At 40.4% G+C, this 20856-nt stretch overlaps 1 protein-coding gene across 5 annotated transcripts; it reads right to left on the bottom strand.

Annotated features, from left to right (window-relative positions):
* Positions 1-830: 830 nt before the first annotated feature.
* Positions 831-20654, bottom strand: LOC135496899 (uncharacterized). Of its 5 annotated transcripts, none has more exons than XM_064786467.1 (15): positions 20477-20654; positions 19505-19828; positions 18240-18584; positions 17639-17887; positions 16975-17247; positions 16079-16351; positions 14844-15116; positions 13985-14302; positions 12391-12798; positions 3860-3973; positions 3155-3214; positions 2836-2904; positions 2079-2324; positions 1692-1750; positions 831-1241 (listed from the first exon to the last, which is right to left on the bottom strand). In XM_064786467.1, the coding sequence occupies exons 1-15, from the start codon at positions 20544-20546 to the stop codon at positions 1188-1190; spliced, it is 3135 nt and encodes a 1044-aa protein (XP_064642537.1). In that variant the 5' UTR covers positions 20547-20654; the 3' UTR covers positions 831-1187. The 5 variants fall into 5 exon arrangements, with proteins under 5 accessions (XP_064642537.1, XP_064642538.1, XP_064642541.1 ...); XM_064786468.1 differs by having other exon boundaries at positions 18498-18584; XM_064786471.1 differs by lacking the exons at positions 16079-16351; positions 16975-17247.
* Positions 20655-20856: the final 202 nt, after the last annotated feature.

The raw sequence follows: 20856 nt of genomic DNA, 5'->3' as shown, positions 1-20856 counted from the left end.
GGGTGATCGCATAATACGCTGTTACCCCTGCTGCAGGCCTGCCTTAACAACTGACAAACGTATTCACCACGATTAATTATGCATGAACGAAATCGCGTACGAATGAAATAATTTCGTCTTTGATTGGAGACGGCGATGTAGAGGCAAAAAAGTACACGAAAATTAGGTCCAATACTGAACACACAAATCAGACCAGTCTTTCTTGGACCATTGGGACGAGGTCATAAAGGCACTGAGATCCGGTTTACATGGCCGGCGTCACAAACTGTGAACAGAAGTAGGTCAGTCAACTAAAACCTCGTCCTAGGTATGGCTTTCGATTGACTTTCTGTCGTGTATGATGAGTTCCCCAACATTCCTTCCTCAATACACTACAAGTACGTGTCCGCTGGTGCCCATTTGAAAGTGCGTTTCTACTTTGTTATCGGTAAATATATACATGTATGATCGATTTCAGAACCCAAGAACGGAATGGGCAAATGGCGACTGTATTCGGCATGATTTTCAAACCCCATCGGCGGTTCTACTGTAATTCGATCATGAATTATGAATATCGCTTGCTAAAATTATTCGGGCAATTTTCCAATTCGCTATCAAGTTACAAAGTTAATGATCTGCATCCACTATAACGGTTTACAAACTTAGTACTTCCATTGTCGATAAGACCTACCTTGGTTTCAATCCGGCATGGTGACGAACTTATCACAACATCGACCAAGGAAGCAATGTCGCATTGGTGAAATGTATTTTAATGTCTATACATTTTACATATACAAACATATAAAACAAATTCACAAAGGAACATGAAGTTACTATTAGAGATTGCTTAATTGATGTACACAAACTGTTTATTCACTACTATAGATGTTAAGCGTAATACAACTGATTTTTTTGAATAAGTAAATTGATATATTAAATGGAAAAACTCCTAGGACGACACAAATTCTACCTATTACTGCTAACATGACTACTAAAACTATATGATTCGTCCATTTAATACGGTATTGGTCATTGGTCATAGCTTCCTTGAAAAAAACCCTGTTTTTTTATCAAGAAAAAATGTTTTTAATAATAAACCTACACTTTCCATATAACCCTAGTTTCATTGAAAAAAACGTGGTTTTCTTCCATGAAACTACGTTTTTTAAAGAAGAAAACCAGGTTTTCTTAGTGAAAACTAAGTTTTCTTAATTATTCGACACACGGCTTGCCATATATGTCTGGTTGGCGGTCACATCAGGCTGTAAGATAAGATTAAATGATAAGCTAACGTCAAAAAGATTCGAGAAATCATCAGATTCAAATCAACTGGTTTTATCATTGGTTGTTCAGAGAATCATGGAATTAAAAGATTTAAAACCCAAATAACAGTGCAACTTTGTCGTGCAATGGTAGAGTTACAAGTACGATAATCGAATGACAAATACAGCTAAGATTTAAGGAATTGGTACCGAATTGGAGGTATACCGACAGTGAGGTGTCAATTTCTATTCGAAAACATATCAAATTAAACAACGAATAATGTGGCTTTACATGCGCTTTGCCTGCTTCAAAACGAGGCTTTGTTGACGTATAGTGCATTTACACTGTAAATGGCGGTTCATTCTAAACACAGATGTTTCAGAATTCGAGATAGTATCTTCAGTATAGTATAGTAAGGTTCAGTGTTGAAGCGGCGGTCATTGTCTTACCAAGATGTAGAAGGCGCCATTTTGATTTTCCATTTCAACATACGGGTTGTCTTCTCCAGCTAAAAAGAGTCATGAAGGTAAGAATGTTATCACTTTGTGTTTACCATTCTATAACAAGATCGGACATACACCGAGGAAACAGCCATCCAACACAACCCACCAAGATCTGACATAGAACCGGCAGGGAATAGAAACAAATTCTTTTTTCTTTATCAATTTCATAGTATAACTTCCTACTTCGTACGAAATTTCAACCTCCCTGGACCACTGACGGTGCTGTCTAAGGCAAATGCACAAACGAGCAATCGCGAAGAGTTGAAAGCGTGTTGCGCACACATTGTTTTGCTTCCCATGACAGGCCTCTGTCGTTCAATGTATGATACTTGCCTGTGGGACATCTGGGCTTCTTTCCCTCACAGCTCTCACTCTGCCTGATCCCATTGAAATCCCTCACCAATTTGCGTATCAAGGCCTCCTGAGCCAAGGGCTCAATTTTCATTTTGTCCAAGTCTTGTTGCTGTAGCATGAAGAAAAAGCCTTGGTAATTGAACCCGTTCCTTGACAGGCATTCATAGGTTGATTCCGTCACTCGGTTCGAGAGAAGCCACTGTTTGAAATCATGGACTGACATATCTGAAAGAGCCGTCAAAAGGTTGAAGCAATATCAAAAATGATAAAGAAATTCAGCTTAAGATTTTATGAGAAATATGATACCGCGTTTGCTACTGGTGCAATGATTGAGCGTCTACAGTATCGCCAGTATTGAAACTTGACAATTCCGCTGTTTTACCGTTGAGTTGGTTATGATGCCGATAAACCCGTCGTTAAAGTTTACAAGGGAAAATATGCTCACGACGAAATAAGGTAATATCATTTCCAATAGATGACTTGGAACAGCTGGAATTCATGGCGAATAATGGCGAATAGCAGGGTATCTAGAAGGGGAGGCATTAAATCGTTCTTACAATATGATTTGATTGCATGGTCGATGTATATGAAGATTTTGCTCTGCTGATCCTTTGTTAAGTCGGTAGAACAACGGGCTTTGTTTGAAGACAATATACAGACCGTGTATTGGGCGAGGACTGCCAAAAGGGCCAAAATAGCGTAATGGCATTGAAAGACACATGACATATTCACCGACCTTCGACTTTCCGAGGAGTATCTTCGCCACTTGGCTTCTCGATGACTTTTGGATTGTCGTAGATCACTTCTGAAACAGCATTGACCACAAGGCGTCAGTTTAAAATGCAGGATACTGGACACCCGAGGGTCTCAGTTTTGTACTTAGTAATTTCTATCTTTCAACTTTCACACCCATTGAAAAAGCGTGTGTACTATCATTAAATAAAGTAAAACTCGGATGAAATTGACAGACTTGGACGAAGAGAGTATACTACGTACTTTACGGCGGGTATGTCGTACGTACAGTATTAGTAGATGGTAAAAGGGTAAATACTTACCTTTAACAGAATCCTGTTGAGGATAATTCAAATAAACCGGTTCAGGTTGAGTATCTTCACCTAGTGTCGGGAGGGGTAGAGGTAATGTTAGCATTGTATGCGTGGCTATCACTGCTGACAAACTTGTCATAGTGTACACTGCTAAGGAACAGAATGAGCAAATCCACACTCTGTACAAGATTGATGCTACCTTAAGTGTTGCCCATTGGCACTTCTAAACATAGTCATTTACGATTTCTAAACAATGCTAACTCACAGAATCAGCAAATCCACACTCTGCACAAGATATCTGATGCCTTTATAAATTGATGCTACCATAAGGGTTGACTAGAGGGACTACTGTTTTGGCTCTACCATGAAATCCTAAAGCAATTAGAACTTCTTCAAATGAAGTGAATGCCATTTTCATTGAGGCTATTCTCTGGAAAACAAAGAACAGACCCCGTCCCCTTGAAATTGTCATTCACCTCGTTTTGAAGGAGTTCTCATTGCTTTAGGATTTTATGCTATAGCCAAAATCATGGTGCTTTTTTGGTCAACCCTAAGTCTAATTGTCTTAGGGCAATCACGGCCATCAAAGTAGAGGGGCGTGGTATATTCATGATAAGGCATATGTCGGCAGCCTTCAATTTCCAACCTTTTATTTACATTATGATCCCGCTACCATACTACCCTGCTTGACTCTTTGTAAACGAAAATCATTACCTTCCAATGCGCTGTAGACGACGTCCTTGTATGGAGGCTGGTCACAAACGGATACAGGTTTCGTGGTGCCAGTTCTCTCAGCATCTTGATTCGATTCTTCGGGTTTATTTCGACCTAAACAGAAAGCAATGACATTGAACCCCCAAGCTATAAAATATTTAGTTGAGCGCATTATCAGGGGCGGCCTGCCGCCAGACCGTTAACTAGCAAGCCCCCAGACCTATCCAACTATACATGTAATTGTGTTCATGTATGAGAATAAAGCTAATAAATATACAATGTACATTTCCGAGTATATAAGGCCGAACCCGAGGTCTCGGGAATGTTCGTGATGTGCATTTGGATCGCCTACCGAATATACCATTATCCCGAGCGCACGGCACACATTGAAAGCGAGGCATTCTCTCAAGTGCGTCCAAAGATCAGTATATGAAATATTTGGACAAAAAAGTCTTAACACAATTCAACAACTGGTCTCCAAACAGTATTGGCAAGGCTTTCAAGATTAATTGACCAAACTATTTGTATCTTTGAAAATAAACAACGCCAACATATCAAGCTAATTACTTTCTTCGGTTTCATTATCCGGTTCGTATCAAAATACATTCTCTAATATCAAAACCTACCAGCGAAGCACGCCATTCTCCTACTGTGTAACAAGACAACCACAACGACCACAACTACAGCTGTCACGCCGGCTGCAACAACAGCAGCTATCATACCAGCGTTAATACCACTGCCAGCAGGCACGGACGTTGTTTTTCCAGCAAGTTCAGGGAGCACAGGACCAGAGCTATCAACTACATCATCTCCAATGTACAAATCCAAGTAGAAAACATAGATAGTGGTCTCGTGTGTCACAATAGCTGTATAAGTTAATTTCGTTTGACCCTGGAGAGTAAATCGAATAGCTTCGCATCCAGCCGTTTTTGGTGTCTGACCCGGCTCACAGAACTTCAGCTGGAAACCTGTGTACCCCTTAATGAGCTGGCTGAACAACACCGTTACCAGTCTCCCGTTACGGGTGATCGAAATTGTCGGGGCATTTTTGGCTGCTGAAAAATAATTTGACAGTGTTTTAGGATTGGGAAGATAAAGGTAAACAGGTTCAAAGAAAGCCTACGAAATAAGAAACTGACTGATTTGATGTAAGCTATGGTATCGGAGCCATTTTCTTTCCTTGAGTTATACCATTAAAACTGCAGTGTACAATAATAGGAACGACTTTAGAATTCCCGATCGGAAGTATAGGTCCAAGGCGCGAATGAATACCGAATAATGAATAAGTAAGTCAACATGCAACATGCTACGCGCAACCATCTCTTTTAAACCGATTTACAACTTATATAGTGCGGAGGAACATCCGATCGGTAATTCTAAAGTTTAGCCCAATAGTACACACTGCTACCGGAAATTTAATTTCATCACATAATTTTATTGCCTTCCATTTTGTTACTGAATCATGGACAGCCAGACGTCGTCTGTAAGAAAGCCTCAGACCAAGTTCATGCTATTTTTTTTTGTTCAGCTGAAGTGTTTACTAAATTTCCATTGAGCAACTTGGGCATTGTAACGTCGCGATAATACCTTTTCAAGCTTATGCATTCCAGACTTTCTCATTTCTATATTGTCAACAGTATTTTTCACATTGTGCCTTCATGTGTAAAATGTCTCATAGGACAGTTGAACAAGTTTGCTCTTATTCTGCTGTGTATTATCGAGAGGTCAACAAAACAGAACTTACAATAAACGACTAATGTCCCATTACGACTTGTAGTAGACCCGACAGCATTTCTCGCCACACATGAGTAAACACTAGCACTATCTTTCGTCACTTGGAAATCGTAACTCAACGATGTCGTCACTTTTGTACCATCTTTATACCAGTCGTATGTATCTCCAGCGGGCGAGGCCACACACTTCAAATTGAGTTGACTTCCAACAATGACTGGTCCAGATGGGAAGCCGGTGATGTGGGGTATGCCTGGAATCACTGAAAAGTGAAGTGAATTACAATAACAAAGCTGTAATTGGCGGTCGGAACGCGATTTTGTCAGATTGTTGTTTCAAGTTTTCTCCTTTATGGATGGATATATTTGACAAATTCTTTTTGTACAATATAGCCATCTGTGCATTCCAGATGCTAACGATGGCTTTAAAAAAATATTTGGCCGGAACTAGGCAATATTTAGAAAATCGTAAATCGATCGATGCCTTTTAGGACACCTATTTGTTTATACCAATTAAATTGAATGTATCTTTAGAAAAAACGGACTGTTAGCAACTGTACCCCGGCCTTAATCGTAGCAATTTACTTTGCTTCAATATTTTTCACGATGCACTGGCAGCACTATACTCAATGATACTAGGCTATTGCAAGTAGTAACATACACAATGTACATACACATACACGTAACTGGTCGTAGTATTTGTGGCTATTTATAGCTAGCTACCTGAAATACGTACCGAAAATTACGAAACAGTCATCGGTGTCGATGAAACATTTTTGTAGCATGCTTTCCGTCCCTTTTTTTTATACGAGTGAACGCTATTTCAAATCGGAGGGGAAGAAATACAATACCTTGCACAACTGACTTGACTGGGTTACTGTTGCAGCTCAGACCAATATCCTGACATATCCAGTAACCAGAAGCAGAAGGCTGAGCATTTGTGACTTGTAGATTGAATGTCTTTGTCGGTGATAAGATGCTTGGTGGATTGCAGCTACTCCAATTGTAGCGTGTGTAATTTGAAGCTTGGCATGCCTTATTATTTGCTACTGCTACGTCAATGGCTTGAGATGAAGCCTCCGTCCTCTTTGACCAAAACACAGACATTCCACTTGGATTGGGTATGTAACAGGTGAGGGTGAATGTACCTCCGATGGCAGATTTGGCTGGAGAAACGCTCACAGTATACAAGGAACCTGGAAGTTGGAGAGAAGAGAAACAAAAGTGAAGAACCTCAAGTCGGGTAACAAAAAAGAAAATGATAAGAATGTCTGAAGTGGATTTTTGATCTAACATATACGCATCTATGCAAATATTTTGTTCTAGACACGTATCTCTAACCTATACTTGATGTAACACAAGAAGGAAAGGATCTCTTTTTATTGTCGACGCAATCACAGGAGTCACAAGTTCTCGACACACAACGTACAAGGCTTGGAAGAGGCTGACAAAATATGCATCAGACATGTTGGTCAGCCCTAGTTTCACTGATATACACGATCTAAGACCACTTCTCAATCATAACCGCTTTACGTCTGTATTGAATGATTCGCGCTGGTTCAGAGTCTGCGAACGAATCTAGTTTAAGGTGGTTTTGCTCGTTGATTTTGAAGTGGGAAAGTATGCGCAGCATTCCAACTTTCAAGACAAGCTTAAACATTCCTCGTTGGTTGCTACGTGTATTGCACGAGAAGCTAAGTGACTATTGACAATGCAATCCGACATTGATCACTTCAAGTTGATTTTTAGCACTAATACATAAACTCAATTATATCAGTGTTTTTCAATAAATTTGTATTAAAAGACTCGGTTTGGCAGGATATCATTCAGAAATGGGTTTAAAAATGATTACAATATTTATATTGTTATTAACTTACATGGTTTAAAGACATACAGATCTCCCCATTCACTCTCTCTTGTTCCGGCCGAGTTCGATGCTCGACACTTGTACTTCCCACTGACAGGCTCTTCATTGTTACCTGCGTGGAACACTTTCTTCTCAGACACTGAATGGAAGATATACTTCTGACTTGTCCCAATAGGTCCCATCCTCTCCCAATCCTCCACACCTGTCCTAGCATCTACTTTGTATTTATACCATCTATAGGTGATGGTCCCGGCATCAGGTTGAGACGCATCACAGACGAGTTCACGGTGGGAGGCGACAGCAGCAGGTTCAAACCCAGATAATACTGGTGTCTTTGGTGGAACTGAAACATTACGGACAGTAAACCGTGAGAAGTTGCAATTAACGTCTTATATGTACCTGTAAAATATTTTCTGATTTGCTGACGTTAGATAATATAACCAGCCTCATCGACAAAGTTGATGGGGGTCTGTCATCTGCCAACTTTCGGACCTCTAAATCTTTTTCAAATTTCGAAGGACAAAAAATTCCACGATTTACGAAATCTTAATTTTTTTCCAATAAAATACATATTTGTACGATTTTTTGTTTTCGCGAATCTACAATATTCACCAACTTCGCGTACATAAGACGCCCGCAAAAAGTTGGCAGTTTAGAGTAATATTGCGTGTTTGCTGTTTCTCCTGGCGTTCTGGTTATTACACTTCTCTGGTCAGAGTCAGTAAATTCGGGGCTATTCGAGCGACATGATTCTGGTCGCTTCAAGCACATGCGATCGTGGTTGAGCGGGTCGAAAGTGGCGGCCTTTCTTGGCATCAATGAACCTAGTCACGTGACTGCGCAGGATTTACCAATAATGTTTTTGAGTTATTACTCACCAATCAGCTGAACCAGGGGTATGAACGCCGAAACAAAGATAAAGCTCACGACGAATACATCAACAGCCATTCTAGTTCATTCCGACATTATCACATACAAAATGGACGAGACTTTAAAATCATCTGTTACCATATATACTTCTAAATATGTAGGTCATAGTAGTCAGGCTATGACTTGATAGAATATTGACCCATATAGCATATGTAATTTTCTATAGCTCTTTAAGTGAACTGGGCCCTGGAACATTCAATACCAAGCTCGTATAAAAAGCGTTGTTGATAGCATAGTCATGTAAGCGTCGACAATGAATGGCTGTGAGACGGAAAGCGGTTTTGTCTGGTTTGTATCGTCTTGTCTGATAGGCCGGAGTAACGTGGAGTATTTTCTTTTCCCCCTTTTCTTGGTGCTTCGCTTCAGCGTCGTTAGGGGAACGCTGAAAAACAGCTCGACATGTTTTCTTTCTCAATTTCCCCGGCTGAAATGTCGTGGTCATGGCACTTGTCATGAAAGCAGACTGCTTATAAAGAAAAAAGTGCCAGTTATGGCCTGGATTTTGTGCAAAATAAGGGAATCATTGACTATTTCAGATTATCAGTCCGCAACGAAACCCGATACCAAATATGGCGACCTTTTAACAGTTCATAATCTACAAGCCTGGCGTAACACGGGTGAAATGAACAATGTTCAATGATTAAAAGTAAGTTTTATTTTCTATAAATTTCAAATTTACATAAAACTTACATGTACCTATCATGAATATATAAAACGAATACAATTATAAAGCAATGAGTCGAGATTATTAAAGAAGTGCACAGCAAATGTTAATTAACTGCTAGCGATGGCAAGTAAACTAGGATATTCTTTATTCTTGAATATAATATTGAAATACTGGAGAGCGATGACACAAACTACATGTACTAGTATTTATGATAATTTAGCCACTGCCAGTTTATAGCATTAAAACAAACGAATAATAGATATAGGATTTAACAATAGTGGATTATTGACAGTTTTCGAAATCTCTCTTCGAATTGTTCTTTTGGTAGGAACATGAAAACCATAGTCGAACTCCATGGCGCGTGATGGGGTGGGGGGGGGGGGGGGGGAGGGTTTTTCTGCAGGGCTGCTGTAACGGTTTTGGGTGTTTTCGTTTCTAAGCGTTACCCCCTATTGTTTTGGAACGCGGAAAGAGAGTTTGACACGTTTTTCTACGTTTTCATCAATTAAAAGTCATGTGTGTCTCTGCCGTCTATTGTGGAAACACTGAAATATTGGGAAACGATGTGAGATGTTACACCGAGTTTAAACGGGATACACGTAGTTACTTGTCAAGGCTCACGTGTCGATGTGACTTGTCAGGAGCATGTTCATTAGTTGACTTCAGCTTCACAACGGGACATGGCCCGACAACTGAGCGAGTGAAAAGTGACATCTCGAACCACTGGAAGCACGCTCTTCGGAAATGACTTGAGTTACAAGTAATAACGCAACCCCTAGATAAATATGACCTTAGGCCAGATATGCATTGGATTCACATTGTCACGGTTCACATTTCACTCGTCACGAGCATGTTTGCTAACTGACTGCACCTGACGAAGGGATGAAAATGACATCGTAGTCGTGGTCCGCTCAATAGAAATGACTTGTTCATTCTATAAACGACAACGTCAACTGTACGCGAATCCAACCTTATTGGTAGGCCTATTTAGAAAATACTCAACCTGCGAGTTCCAAGTTATCTCAGTACGTGTTTGAGGTCTGCACCCAGTGACAGATGTAATGTATTTCACCGGCTGAGAATGATGAGATGAATGGGTTGTGGCAAAAAGCACAACGCCGACCTATTGCGGCCAGCACTGATGCAATTACAAGTCTAGTGTATAATGGTGGATAACTACATGAAATATGTCGTGACAACTCTTGTCTCGTATAAACTGAGAGTGGTAAATATATACATGTACATTCAGAAGGGCTAGCTGTCCCCGGTGACAAGCTTGCCTCCATTTTACATTGTAAATCAATAACAAAATGTTAGAGCCAATAAAAACAGAAGTCATTTTATCGTCTCACTCTGAATATGTGACACAAACTGGACTCGTGTGAAACCTTCTTTCATTTTCCGTCTTGATTTTCAATATTTCAATTCAGCATACGTCTGGCTTGCGATCACATCAGGCTGAAAGACAAAATGAAACGTTTACGGGTCGTGTCAATTAAAGGCATCGACTGTGAGGGGGGGGGGGGGGCGGGGGGGGGGGGCAACAGCTATAAATCAATATTGATTATAAAAATTCTGATACATTTCGCATCAGTGATGAACTTCTCAAAAAATGTGTCCTTTTCATATGCCTTTGATCACGACACTCAACACTGGCAACGCATACGATCACTAATAAAGCCTCAAACTGTCTCGAAAAATCGGCAGCTCTGGGTCAACTCGAATTGATATTTCTGAGGTGAAAAGGATTTGAATCTGTGGGCCTGAGGACAAGCATATCAAAATGTCCTCCATGATGTGTTCGCGTGTACTAGTCAATCAGATCCACGGATTCCGACTAGAGGTACGATGTGATGTGATATATATGAGTCACTAAATAGTGTTCAAAGCGACGTCCTTCAACCCCAGAACGTTATGGAGCTTTCAGAACTGGTGAAGTGCAGGCTTTGAAAGTCACCGAGTAACTCTTGGCCAGTGCTGCGGCTATTGGTCATTTATTCGTCTTTTTTCTTCATTGCTATCATTCAATTATCACGAGATTCATGATCAAATCCGCTCTACAAATTAATCTTTAACCAGGTTGCATTGCATTGTAACTAAACAGCGAAATATATCAACACAACTCAGGAAGGGCGTGACTGTATTCTCTTATCGTGTTCAAGTCAGCATATGGATTTTCCATTTCGACATACGGATTTTCACCGCCGTCTAAAAAAGAGTAATGTTAGTGTGAATGTTATTATAATTCAAGGATTAGCCGCACGCTTGATCATGCAAAAGTTAAAAGGTTGATTCCGTCACTCGGTTGGAGAGGAGCCATTGTTAACCTCACCTAAAGGAAATAGATAAGTAAGAGCCACATCATTCTCTGAGCAATGCTGCCCCCCCCCCCCCTCCCCTGGCCGAAAACTATGACATTAGTTTCATATATATGTACATGTGCAAGATAATCGAGAAGGGTATGTTGCGTAGGCAACAGCGGGTATCTTGTACTCACATGGTAAGCTTGCGACTACTTACCTTCCACGGGATTCTGTTGAGGAAAATTCACAAAAACCGGTTCATGTGGAGTATCGCCGCCTAGGTGTGGAAAGAGGAAACTTTGGTATTGTATACTTAGTATTTGTATTTTATAACTTTATATCATTCTGTAGTCGTGAATGTACTGTACATATCACACATAATGTAGATACAATGCATCATAATAACGACATACATCACCAGTCTGCACCATCTTGGTTTTCCGAGAATTGGTTTAGCATTGTGGACGCCTGTACATCATGTCCATGGTTACATAGTTCCCTTTTCAAGAAGTATTACACTCATGAAAAAAAGTGTTACTCACAAACCAGCACCCCATTTACACCAAACCCACAACATACCAGCACCCACACAATCCGATTTTTATACCTCAAACAGCCCGCGCCACGGGTATATGCTAGTAACGACAATGCCACATACTACACGATTTATCTTCAATTTGCGAAAACTGAAAATGTTACCTTCAAATGCCCTGTTGACGACGTTCATGTGTAAAGGTTCATAAAATACCGAATCAGCTCGCGTGGTGCCAGTTTTCCCGTCAGCCTGATTTGATTCATCGGGTTTATTTCGACCTTGAACATAAATAAACCAGGTCGAAACAGGTATTACTAAGATTTCAGCCAAATCTGAAAAATTCTGTGCTGTCTAGTGTAGCAACTATAAAAATATTACAAAAACATTGCAAATCTTGTACTTGTATATGAAAGTGAATATATCATAAATCGAATAATATCATAATCGTAGAAGAATCATATCGAGTCTTTCGCGCTGGGAGTATTCTCTCTAAACTCACCAGCAAAGCATGCCATGCTCCTCCCATGTAGCACGACGACAACCACCACCACCATTGCTACCAGGATGACGACGGCGACAACCACGCCAGCTATCATGCCACCATCAGGACTGCTTCCAGCCGGCACGGCCTGTTCAGGATGCACTTGACCAGAACTATAAACAACATCATCGCCAATATACAAATCCATGTAGAAAACATAGATCGTGGTCTCGTGTGTCACAATAACTCTGTAAGTTGATGTCGTTGGATCATGGATGGTGAAGCGAACCCCGCCGCATCCAGACGTTTTTGGTGTCTGACTCGGCCCACAGAACTTGAGCTGGAAACTTGTGTACTCCCGAATCTGCGGCACGAACACCACAGTCACCAGTCTCCCGTTACGGGTTATCGTAAACGTCGGGACAGCTGAAAAGGTGATTAATGTTTATGATTGGAAATATCATGATAGATTCAAGAGTCGCAAAGGCGCCAAATTGGGGGAAATGAACCAAAATATACCCCTTTCTTTCATTTCTGTCATTTCCATTAAAAAAAACCTCTGCACCGGAAAATATTTGATAGTAGGAACTCAGCCAGGAAGTCGAAAAATACAGTTATATCTCATGTTTTCAACTTGCCCTCGTGCTGTAGTTCAAAAACAAAATATGATATTCCAACGGGATTAGTCACTTTGACGGTGTAGTTTCCATAGTCTTGAGTCCCTACAGATCCCTTCCTCAGTGTGTATGTCCCATTTACTTCCGCGGGGATGAAGTTTTCCCCAGTTGCCATCTTCTGATTTGGGTGATACCACGTAACATTCGTTGGTCGAGGGTTGGCGATGACGTGGAGTGTAAACCTGACTGGTCTTAATGGTCTGCTTTCAACGGTGAGGAGTATCGGCAGATTTGGATCCCATTTTGCTTTGTATGCAAGTGCACGAAACTGGACAGTGAGAACAACTTTTAAATCATCTGAGCATAAACTTGAAACCCGCCAAGTCTCGTCCGTAAGTGTGAGTCATAATGTAAATTATGGAGAAAAACTAGCCCGTGGATGGGTCGTCGCAATCACGTATTTCAAATACATATTTCAAATAAATCCGAGGGCATGGCCATACATTGTAACTAACCTAACGGACATCAATTCATCAGTCAAACCCAAGGCATGACCTCTAGTTAAATGCATAGACTCTGCACAATCTGAATGATAGAGCTGTCTTGGGAACATGATATCTATGGAGTTCCTGTATTGAGCACTTGATGTAATTTGACATTCTTAGACGACGGGCTATTCATTATCATATTACTTGCAAACCATGTTTAGACCAATTTGGAGTCCCATATTACTTGCTAATCAATATAACAATATAAAAATTAGACCAATTTAAAGATTTACATGCAATGCTTAGAAATATATTGAAACAGTTCTGCAAGCTCTTCGTACTCACATAAAACATCCAATTTTAATGATGCATCAGCTACGCCACCTGGAGAATAGTTGACCGTACATGTAAATACATTTTACAGTATATTACATTCGCTTCAACTAATGGGGAGAAACACTGTAATATATGATGTAAACTTCACTGTTTTGCAGAACTAATACGTACAATATACTTTAACTGTAGTTGTCTGTTCCATCTGGAATAACCCATCACGAACCTCGCATTTGAACACAGCCTGTGTGACCAACCTATTGGCTGTCACAACCAAAGTACTCTTTCGAATCCTGCCATTGTATTCTGCCGCCCTGTCTTCAGATGTTATCCCCGACGTCAGTTGCTCCCAGGTTCCTCCTTTCCTCTTCCGGTGGAACGTTACATTCGCAACCGGGTTGGCGCTGTTTGTCTCACAGATGATCGTGATCAGTTTCCCCTCGTCGATCACTGTCGGTGGTTTTCGTAGCAAAGTTATCTTTGATGGGTTAACTGCAAGTGGAAGGTGGAGTGATGTTCTGAACAGAATGGTAGGTAACGCATAGATTGCACGGAACAAACTGATATGCATGTTGGGTTTATAACCTGCTGTCAAGGGTGTGTTTGCTATTTTTCATCGAATAATCTCCATCACGGTAAAGAGGTTTCGAAAACATGTTCAGAAATGCGTTATTTGCGAATGAGTTGCTGTGTTTTTGATGTTAACGTTTAATACCACATGTTGTCGTTCGAATTTGCTGCCAGAACTTTTAAATCCATTTACAATAAATTCATATTTTTATCGTACGTTGTTCATCTACTCATATTTTTACAAACATTCGACTTGTAAAATGGAACAAATAACTACATGTACCAGTACATAACGATGACTCATCTTACACTTTTTGGAGGCTTTTCTGACTTCTTAACGGTTTCTCCAACTTTTCGCTGATTGATTAGACAAAAGTGTGACGTTGTCCGACTTTTCCCCGAAATGTCGGATTTCTAGCGAAGACAAGTTAGAGAAACCGTTTTCGCAAAAGATAAAACTTACAGGTTACATTGTATGTCTTCCTGCTTGAAGTCATATCCAAGACGGGATACCCAGTGACCTTCGCCTCGCAGTAGTACTCAGCCTGGTTGTCTTCTTTAGCCATCACCCTGTCTTGACCTTGGGTGACCTCTACTAGTGCTCCGCCTGACCTCTTTAAGTAGATCTTCACGGTCGGGGTCGGATTGCCGCCAGAGACTGTGCAGGTGAAGTTATCCTTTTCCCCAACATGGGATGAGGTCTTTCCCGATGACACGACAACGGAATCAGGTTTATCTGAAATGACGACTAACTCTGTGAGAATTACTTTCGTCAGCAAGAGGGTATAATTCCGCTTGAAAACCTTTAGGTTTTTAGATTGTCAAAGTGGCCTTATTGTTTTATATTCAAAACATTGACAAGTGAATGATTGTTCTTAAGGGTTGACCATAGGTACCGGCACTATGACTAGAACTTGAAATCTTAAAGCGATTAGAACTGTTTTAAAACGTTGTGAATGCTCATTTCAAGGGCAGCAGTCTGTTCTTTGTTTTTCAGAGAACAGCCTCCCGGGTTTTAAATAAGCATTCAATTTATTTGGAAAGAATTTTAATTGCTTAAAGGGAACTGGAACCGCCGAGCGATTTATTCAACTTTTCGACTTTCACCGCCCGAGAAAGTCAAACTTCCAACTTCCTATTCGAGTTCAGATTTGTAGCTCCGCCCCCAGTGCCCGAGCATGCGCAGTTCAATTTGTTATTATTGAGAATCATGTGAGAATCACGTGAGTCATGCGATCTTTCATTCATGAGTTTTCGTAGTAAATTCCATAGTAGTGACGTCACTCAATGATTGACAGCTAGGCGCCATGTTTCATTCATGCCTCGTTCTGATCACCCGATACGCGGGAAATGAAAACGAGGTCATACGAACTGGCTTGGCGGTTTCAGTTCCCTTTAAGAAAAACTAAACTTCGAGGAAATCGGTAATAGCACAGCGACCAACAAGGACGTTGACATTTACTTCTCAGAAGCCTATATTATTGAATAACTCACATTGTCTATGAGACATACAGATCTCCCCATTCGCTGTCTCTTGTTCCGGCCGAGTTCGATGTTTATTCATTGTGATAACCAATACTTAACATAGACGAGTTGGAGATTTATAGCACTTAAAATAGACCAGTTGGAGCTCTATAACAGTTTTCACACGCTCATAATGCAGAAGTAGACTGAGATTTCGCAAAAGATAAAACTTACATGTGACAGTGTATGTCTTCCTGCTTGAAGTCATATCCAAGACGGGATACCCAGTGACCTTCGCCTCGCAGTAGTACTCAGCCTGGTTGTCTTCTTTAGCCATCACCCTGTCTTGACCTTGGGTGACCTCTACTAGTGCTCCGCCTGACCTCTTTAAGTAGATCTTCACGGTCGGGGTCGGGTTGCCGCCAGAGACTGTGCAGGTGAAGTTATCCTTTTCCCCAACATGGGATGAGGTCTTTCTCGATGACACGACAACGGAATCAGGTTTATCTGAAATGACGACTAACTCTGTAACAATTACTTTTGTCAGCAAGAGGGTATAATTCCGCTTGAAAACCTTTAGGTTTTTAGATTGTCAAAGTGGCCTTATTGTTTTATATTCAAAACATTGACATGTGAATGATTGTTCTTAAGGGTTGACCATAGGTACCGCCATTATGACTAGAACTTGAAATCTTAAAGCGATTAGAACTTTTTTAAAACGTTGTGAATGCTCATTTCAAGGGCAGCAGTCTGTTCTTTGTTTTTCAGTGAACAGCCTCCCTGGTTTTAAATAAGCATTCAATTTATTTGGAAAGAGTTTTAATTGCTTAAGAAAAACTACACTTCGAGGAAGTCGGTAATAGCACAGCGACCAACAAGGACGTTGACATTTACTTCTCAGAAGCCTATATTATTGAATAACTCACATTGTCTATGAGACATACAGATCTCCCCATTCGCTGTCTCTTGTTCCGGCCGAGTTCGATGTTTATTCATTGTGATAACCAATACTTAACATAGACGAGTTGGAGATTTATAGCACTTAAAATAGACCAGTTGGAGCTCTATAACAGTTTTCACACGCTCATAATGCAGAAGTAGACTGAGATTTCGCAAAAGATAAAACTTACATGTGACAGTGTATGTCTTCCTGCTTGAAGTCATATCGAAGGGGGGATACCCAGTGACCTTCGCCTCGCAGTAGTACTCAGCCTGGTTGTCTTCTTTAGCCATCACCCTGTCTTGACCTTGGGTGACCTCTACTAGTGCTCCGCCTGACCTCTTTAAGTAGATCTTCACGGTCGGGGTCGGGTTGCCGCCAGAGACTGTGCAGGTGAAGTTATCCTTTTCCCCAACATGGGATGAGGTCTTTCTCGATGACACGACAACGGAATCAGGTTTATCTGAAATGACGACTAACTCTGTAAGAATTACTTTCGTCAGCAAGAGGGTATAATTCTGCTTGAAAACCTTTAGGGTTTTAGATTGTCAAAGTGGCCTTATTGTTTTATATTCAAAACATTGACAAGTGAATGATTGTTCTTAAGGGTTGACGATAGGTACCGCCATTATGACTAGAACTTGAAATCTTAAAGCGATTAGAACTGTTTTTAAACGTTGCGAATGCTCATTTCAAGGGCGGCAGTCTGTTCTTTAGTTTTCAGAGAACAGCCTCCCGGGTTTTAAATAAGCATTCAATTTATTTTGAAAGAGTTTTAATTGCTTTAGGATTTTGAGGTCTCGCCAAAATGATCTCATGTGCATTATCAAAATGCGAATAATGACACAACTCACAGTAAACAACTAATGTCTTGTCTGTGCTACTGGCAGACACGACACCATTTCTCGCCACACACTTGTAAACACCAGCACTCTCCTTCGTCACTTGGAAGTCGTAAGTCAATGATGTTGTAACCTTTGTACCATCTTTGTACCAATCGTAGGTATCTCCAGGAGGCCAGGCCACACACTTCAAGTTGAGCTGTGCTCCAGCAATGACTTGTCCTGATGGGAAACCGGTGACCTGTGGCGTGCCTGGGGGCGCTGAAAAAATTAATTTGGTTGTTGAGGTTGGTTTGGAATACCAATGCCCTTCTCGTATCGTGAATGACTGGCTAATCGTGGTCAATTTTGTATGCGTCTGTCTTTATACACTTCATCGTAGCATTTTACTTGGTTTCGATATTTTTCATGATGCTCACGCTATTGCAGTATCGGCCTCAAAATTAGCAACATCCACAATGTACATAACTGGTCATATCGTATTTATACCTGAAATACGTACTGAAAATTAGGAAACAGTCATCGGTGTCGATGAAACATTTTAGTTGCATGCTCTCCGTTCCCTTATACATGCGAAAGTTGTTTCAAATCGGAAGGTGAAGAGATGCGTTACCTTGCACAACTAACTTGACTGGGTTACTGTAGCAGCTTAGACCATTATCCTGACATCTCCAGTAACCAGAAGCAGAAGGCTGAGCATTGGAGACTTGTAGATTGAATGTCTTCGTCGGTGATGAGATGCTTGGTGGACTGCAGCTGCTCCAACTGTAGCGTGGGTTACTTGGAGCAAGGCATTCCTTCATATATGCTCCTGCCTCATATGTAGCAGCAGATAAAGCATCAGCCCACTTATACCACCGCACATACAAACCTTTTGGATTGGGTATGTAACAGTTGAGGATGAATGTACTTCCGGGAGCTGGTTTGGGTGGTGAAACACTCACATTATACAAAGAACCTGAAAGTTGGACAGAAGATTATCGTGTTTTTCAGATACAACTGGCAAAATATAATACTGTTAAACTGAGTACATTTGACCGGAACAATATAATATGAAAACACTATAACAAAGAGAAAAAATGAGAACCTCACGTGCATTTTTTATTTGTAAAAACCTGTGTAAAACCTTTGTTACAGATATGCCAAAAGTAGAAAGATGCATCCTTGCTAGCACCTGGTGAAAAAATAAAAGCACATTGTGCATACAGTCTAGCTCATATTAATATCAACACTCACTTTAACTAATGCACCAAATTCAATGCAGTTTTTAGCAAATTTTGTTTTCTACACAGAAATGTGAGATTTCATGTAATAATGTAATAGGCCATTTTAAAACCTAACAGAAAGCTTTTTTTATTTTCTTAAAACTTTTTTTAATTGATCACTAAAATGCCGGAGCACAAAATTCGAAGATTGGTGATATTAACCTTAAACAAAATTCGAACAGGCGATACTGAAAATATAACAAAATATAACAAAACAAATGCACAAGTGCTTCCCATTTCAACCATAGAGCACACCAGCTGTTATACTGTAAGTAAGCTGTCTTTAGCTGGATCTGCAGTTCTGCTTGTATTGCGCCATTCTGATGAACGAAACGTCAACAGCAAAACCGTTCTTTTCGTGGGAGTTTTTTCAAATGGCCGAATGAAATAGGCGACACAGAGCAAAAAAATATAAAAAATCAATGGACTACGTCAGCGTACACGAACACAAAGATTAATATACTGTAACCATGGCTACTAAAATATTAAAGTGCTTTTTGATCATAAAATAAGATTCAATTAAGTAAAACTAAACTTTGAGGAAATCGGTTTTTGCAGCCAGCAGGGACGTGGACATTTGCTTCTCAGAAGCCTATATTATTGAATAACTCACATGGTTTATAGAAAAACAGATCTCCCCATTCGCTGTCTCTTGTTCCGGCTGAGTTTGATGCTCGACACTTGTACTTCCCTTTGACATACTCTTCAGTGACACCGTGGAACACTTTCTTCTCAGTCACTGGATTGAAGATATACTTCTGACTTGTACCAATGGGTCCTTTGTGTTCCCAATTCTCTACACCATACTTCACCGAGTATTTATACCACTTATAGGTGATGGTCCCGGCATCAGGTTGAGACGCATCACAGACGAGTTCACGGTAGGAGCCGACAGCAGCAGTTCCAAATCCAGATAACACTGGTGTCTTAGGCGGAACTGAAACATTATCGAAAATATTGTTGTATTTACGTCTAACCTGACTCGTCCCCAGAGGAAAAGGTCACTCAGTGACATTCACTCCTTCATTCCCAAACACATCAATTTACAATGTATCTAATGTCTTTGTTTTGTACCTATTATCCCGTCGCAATGATGATGGCCAGTACATGTTTTAAGAAAAACAGTTCCAACTGGAAAACAGTCCTTCTTTGATGATTTTTTATATAAAGGAATGTTTCAAGGGTTTAGAAATGTCACTCAGTACATTTGTTTTTGTCTCAAGGGACGCATAAGATAACTTTTAATTTCAATGAATAATAAACAGTGGTTATAAAATGTTCACAGCAATGGTGCTCACCAGTTCCAGACCGCGCAAATTTGGTATGTTTGTTCTTAGAAATCATGCCTAAGGAATAGGAATAACAACAACTTTGCTGAATCGATTTAAGAAATCTATTCAATTCAATGCCAGCTTGAGTAACTTAGTTCATGATTCGCTTGATAGCGAGCTGGAAACAAGACGAGCCAAAATGTGGTGAGAGAAAAAAGCACCATCATTAAACGATTAGACAAAAGCCATAACAAATACAATTACGATAAGAGATTTTCACATTGTATGATAAATGTCTCAGAGTGAATACTCACCAATAAGATGAACCAGTGGTGCCGAAAGTAGGATACATGCGCAGCTCACTATGAAGATATCTATAGCCATAGTTCATTTCGATAGAAAAAGTGTCTTTGTTACGGTTTTGTTGACGAATTATCACGTGAATGCCACTTTGGGTATGTCGCATAACAAGATAGCCATACTTTGAATGATATTACCGCTGATCGATAGCGATAATACATCAAGTGCGCGCAGTGGAAAGTTTTATAAGTACGAAAAAAAATTGGGTGTCGATTTTCCCGGACTGACTTCCGGGTTGTATGTAGGGCGCGTATGATATAAGATCTTTCCCAGTATAATTAGACGGGAAGCCTGAGCTAATAATTGTGTTTACGCAACTAAAGTCTGAAATATG

This window comes from Lineus longissimus, chromosome 12, assembly GCF_910592395.1.
Source record: "Lineus longissimus chromosome 12, tnLinLong1.2, whole genome shotgun sequence".
Classification (NCBI taxonomy): domain Eukaryota; kingdom Metazoa; phylum Nemertea; class Pilidiophora; order Heteronemertea; family Lineidae; genus Lineus; species Lineus longissimus.
The sequence above is the reverse complement of the archived record's forward strand: the minus strand, read 5'-3'. Positions and strand labels throughout refer to the sequence as shown.

Excerpts from the sequence above, each read along its gene's own strand:
- LOC135496899 (XM_064786467.1), bottom strand. The coding sequence starts at position 20,546 with ATGGCTATAGATATCTTCATAGTGAGCTGCGCATGTATCCTACTTTCG. Across the intron at positions 16,352-16,974 it reads GAAGACATACACTGTCACAT|ATAAACCTGATTCCGTTGTC; the intron begins GTAAGTTTTATC and ends TCGTCATTTCAG. Across the intron at positions 2,905-3,154 it reads TCAACAGGATTCTGTTAAAG|AAGTGATCTACGACAATCCA; the intron begins GTAAGTATTTAC and ends ATGCTGTTTCAG.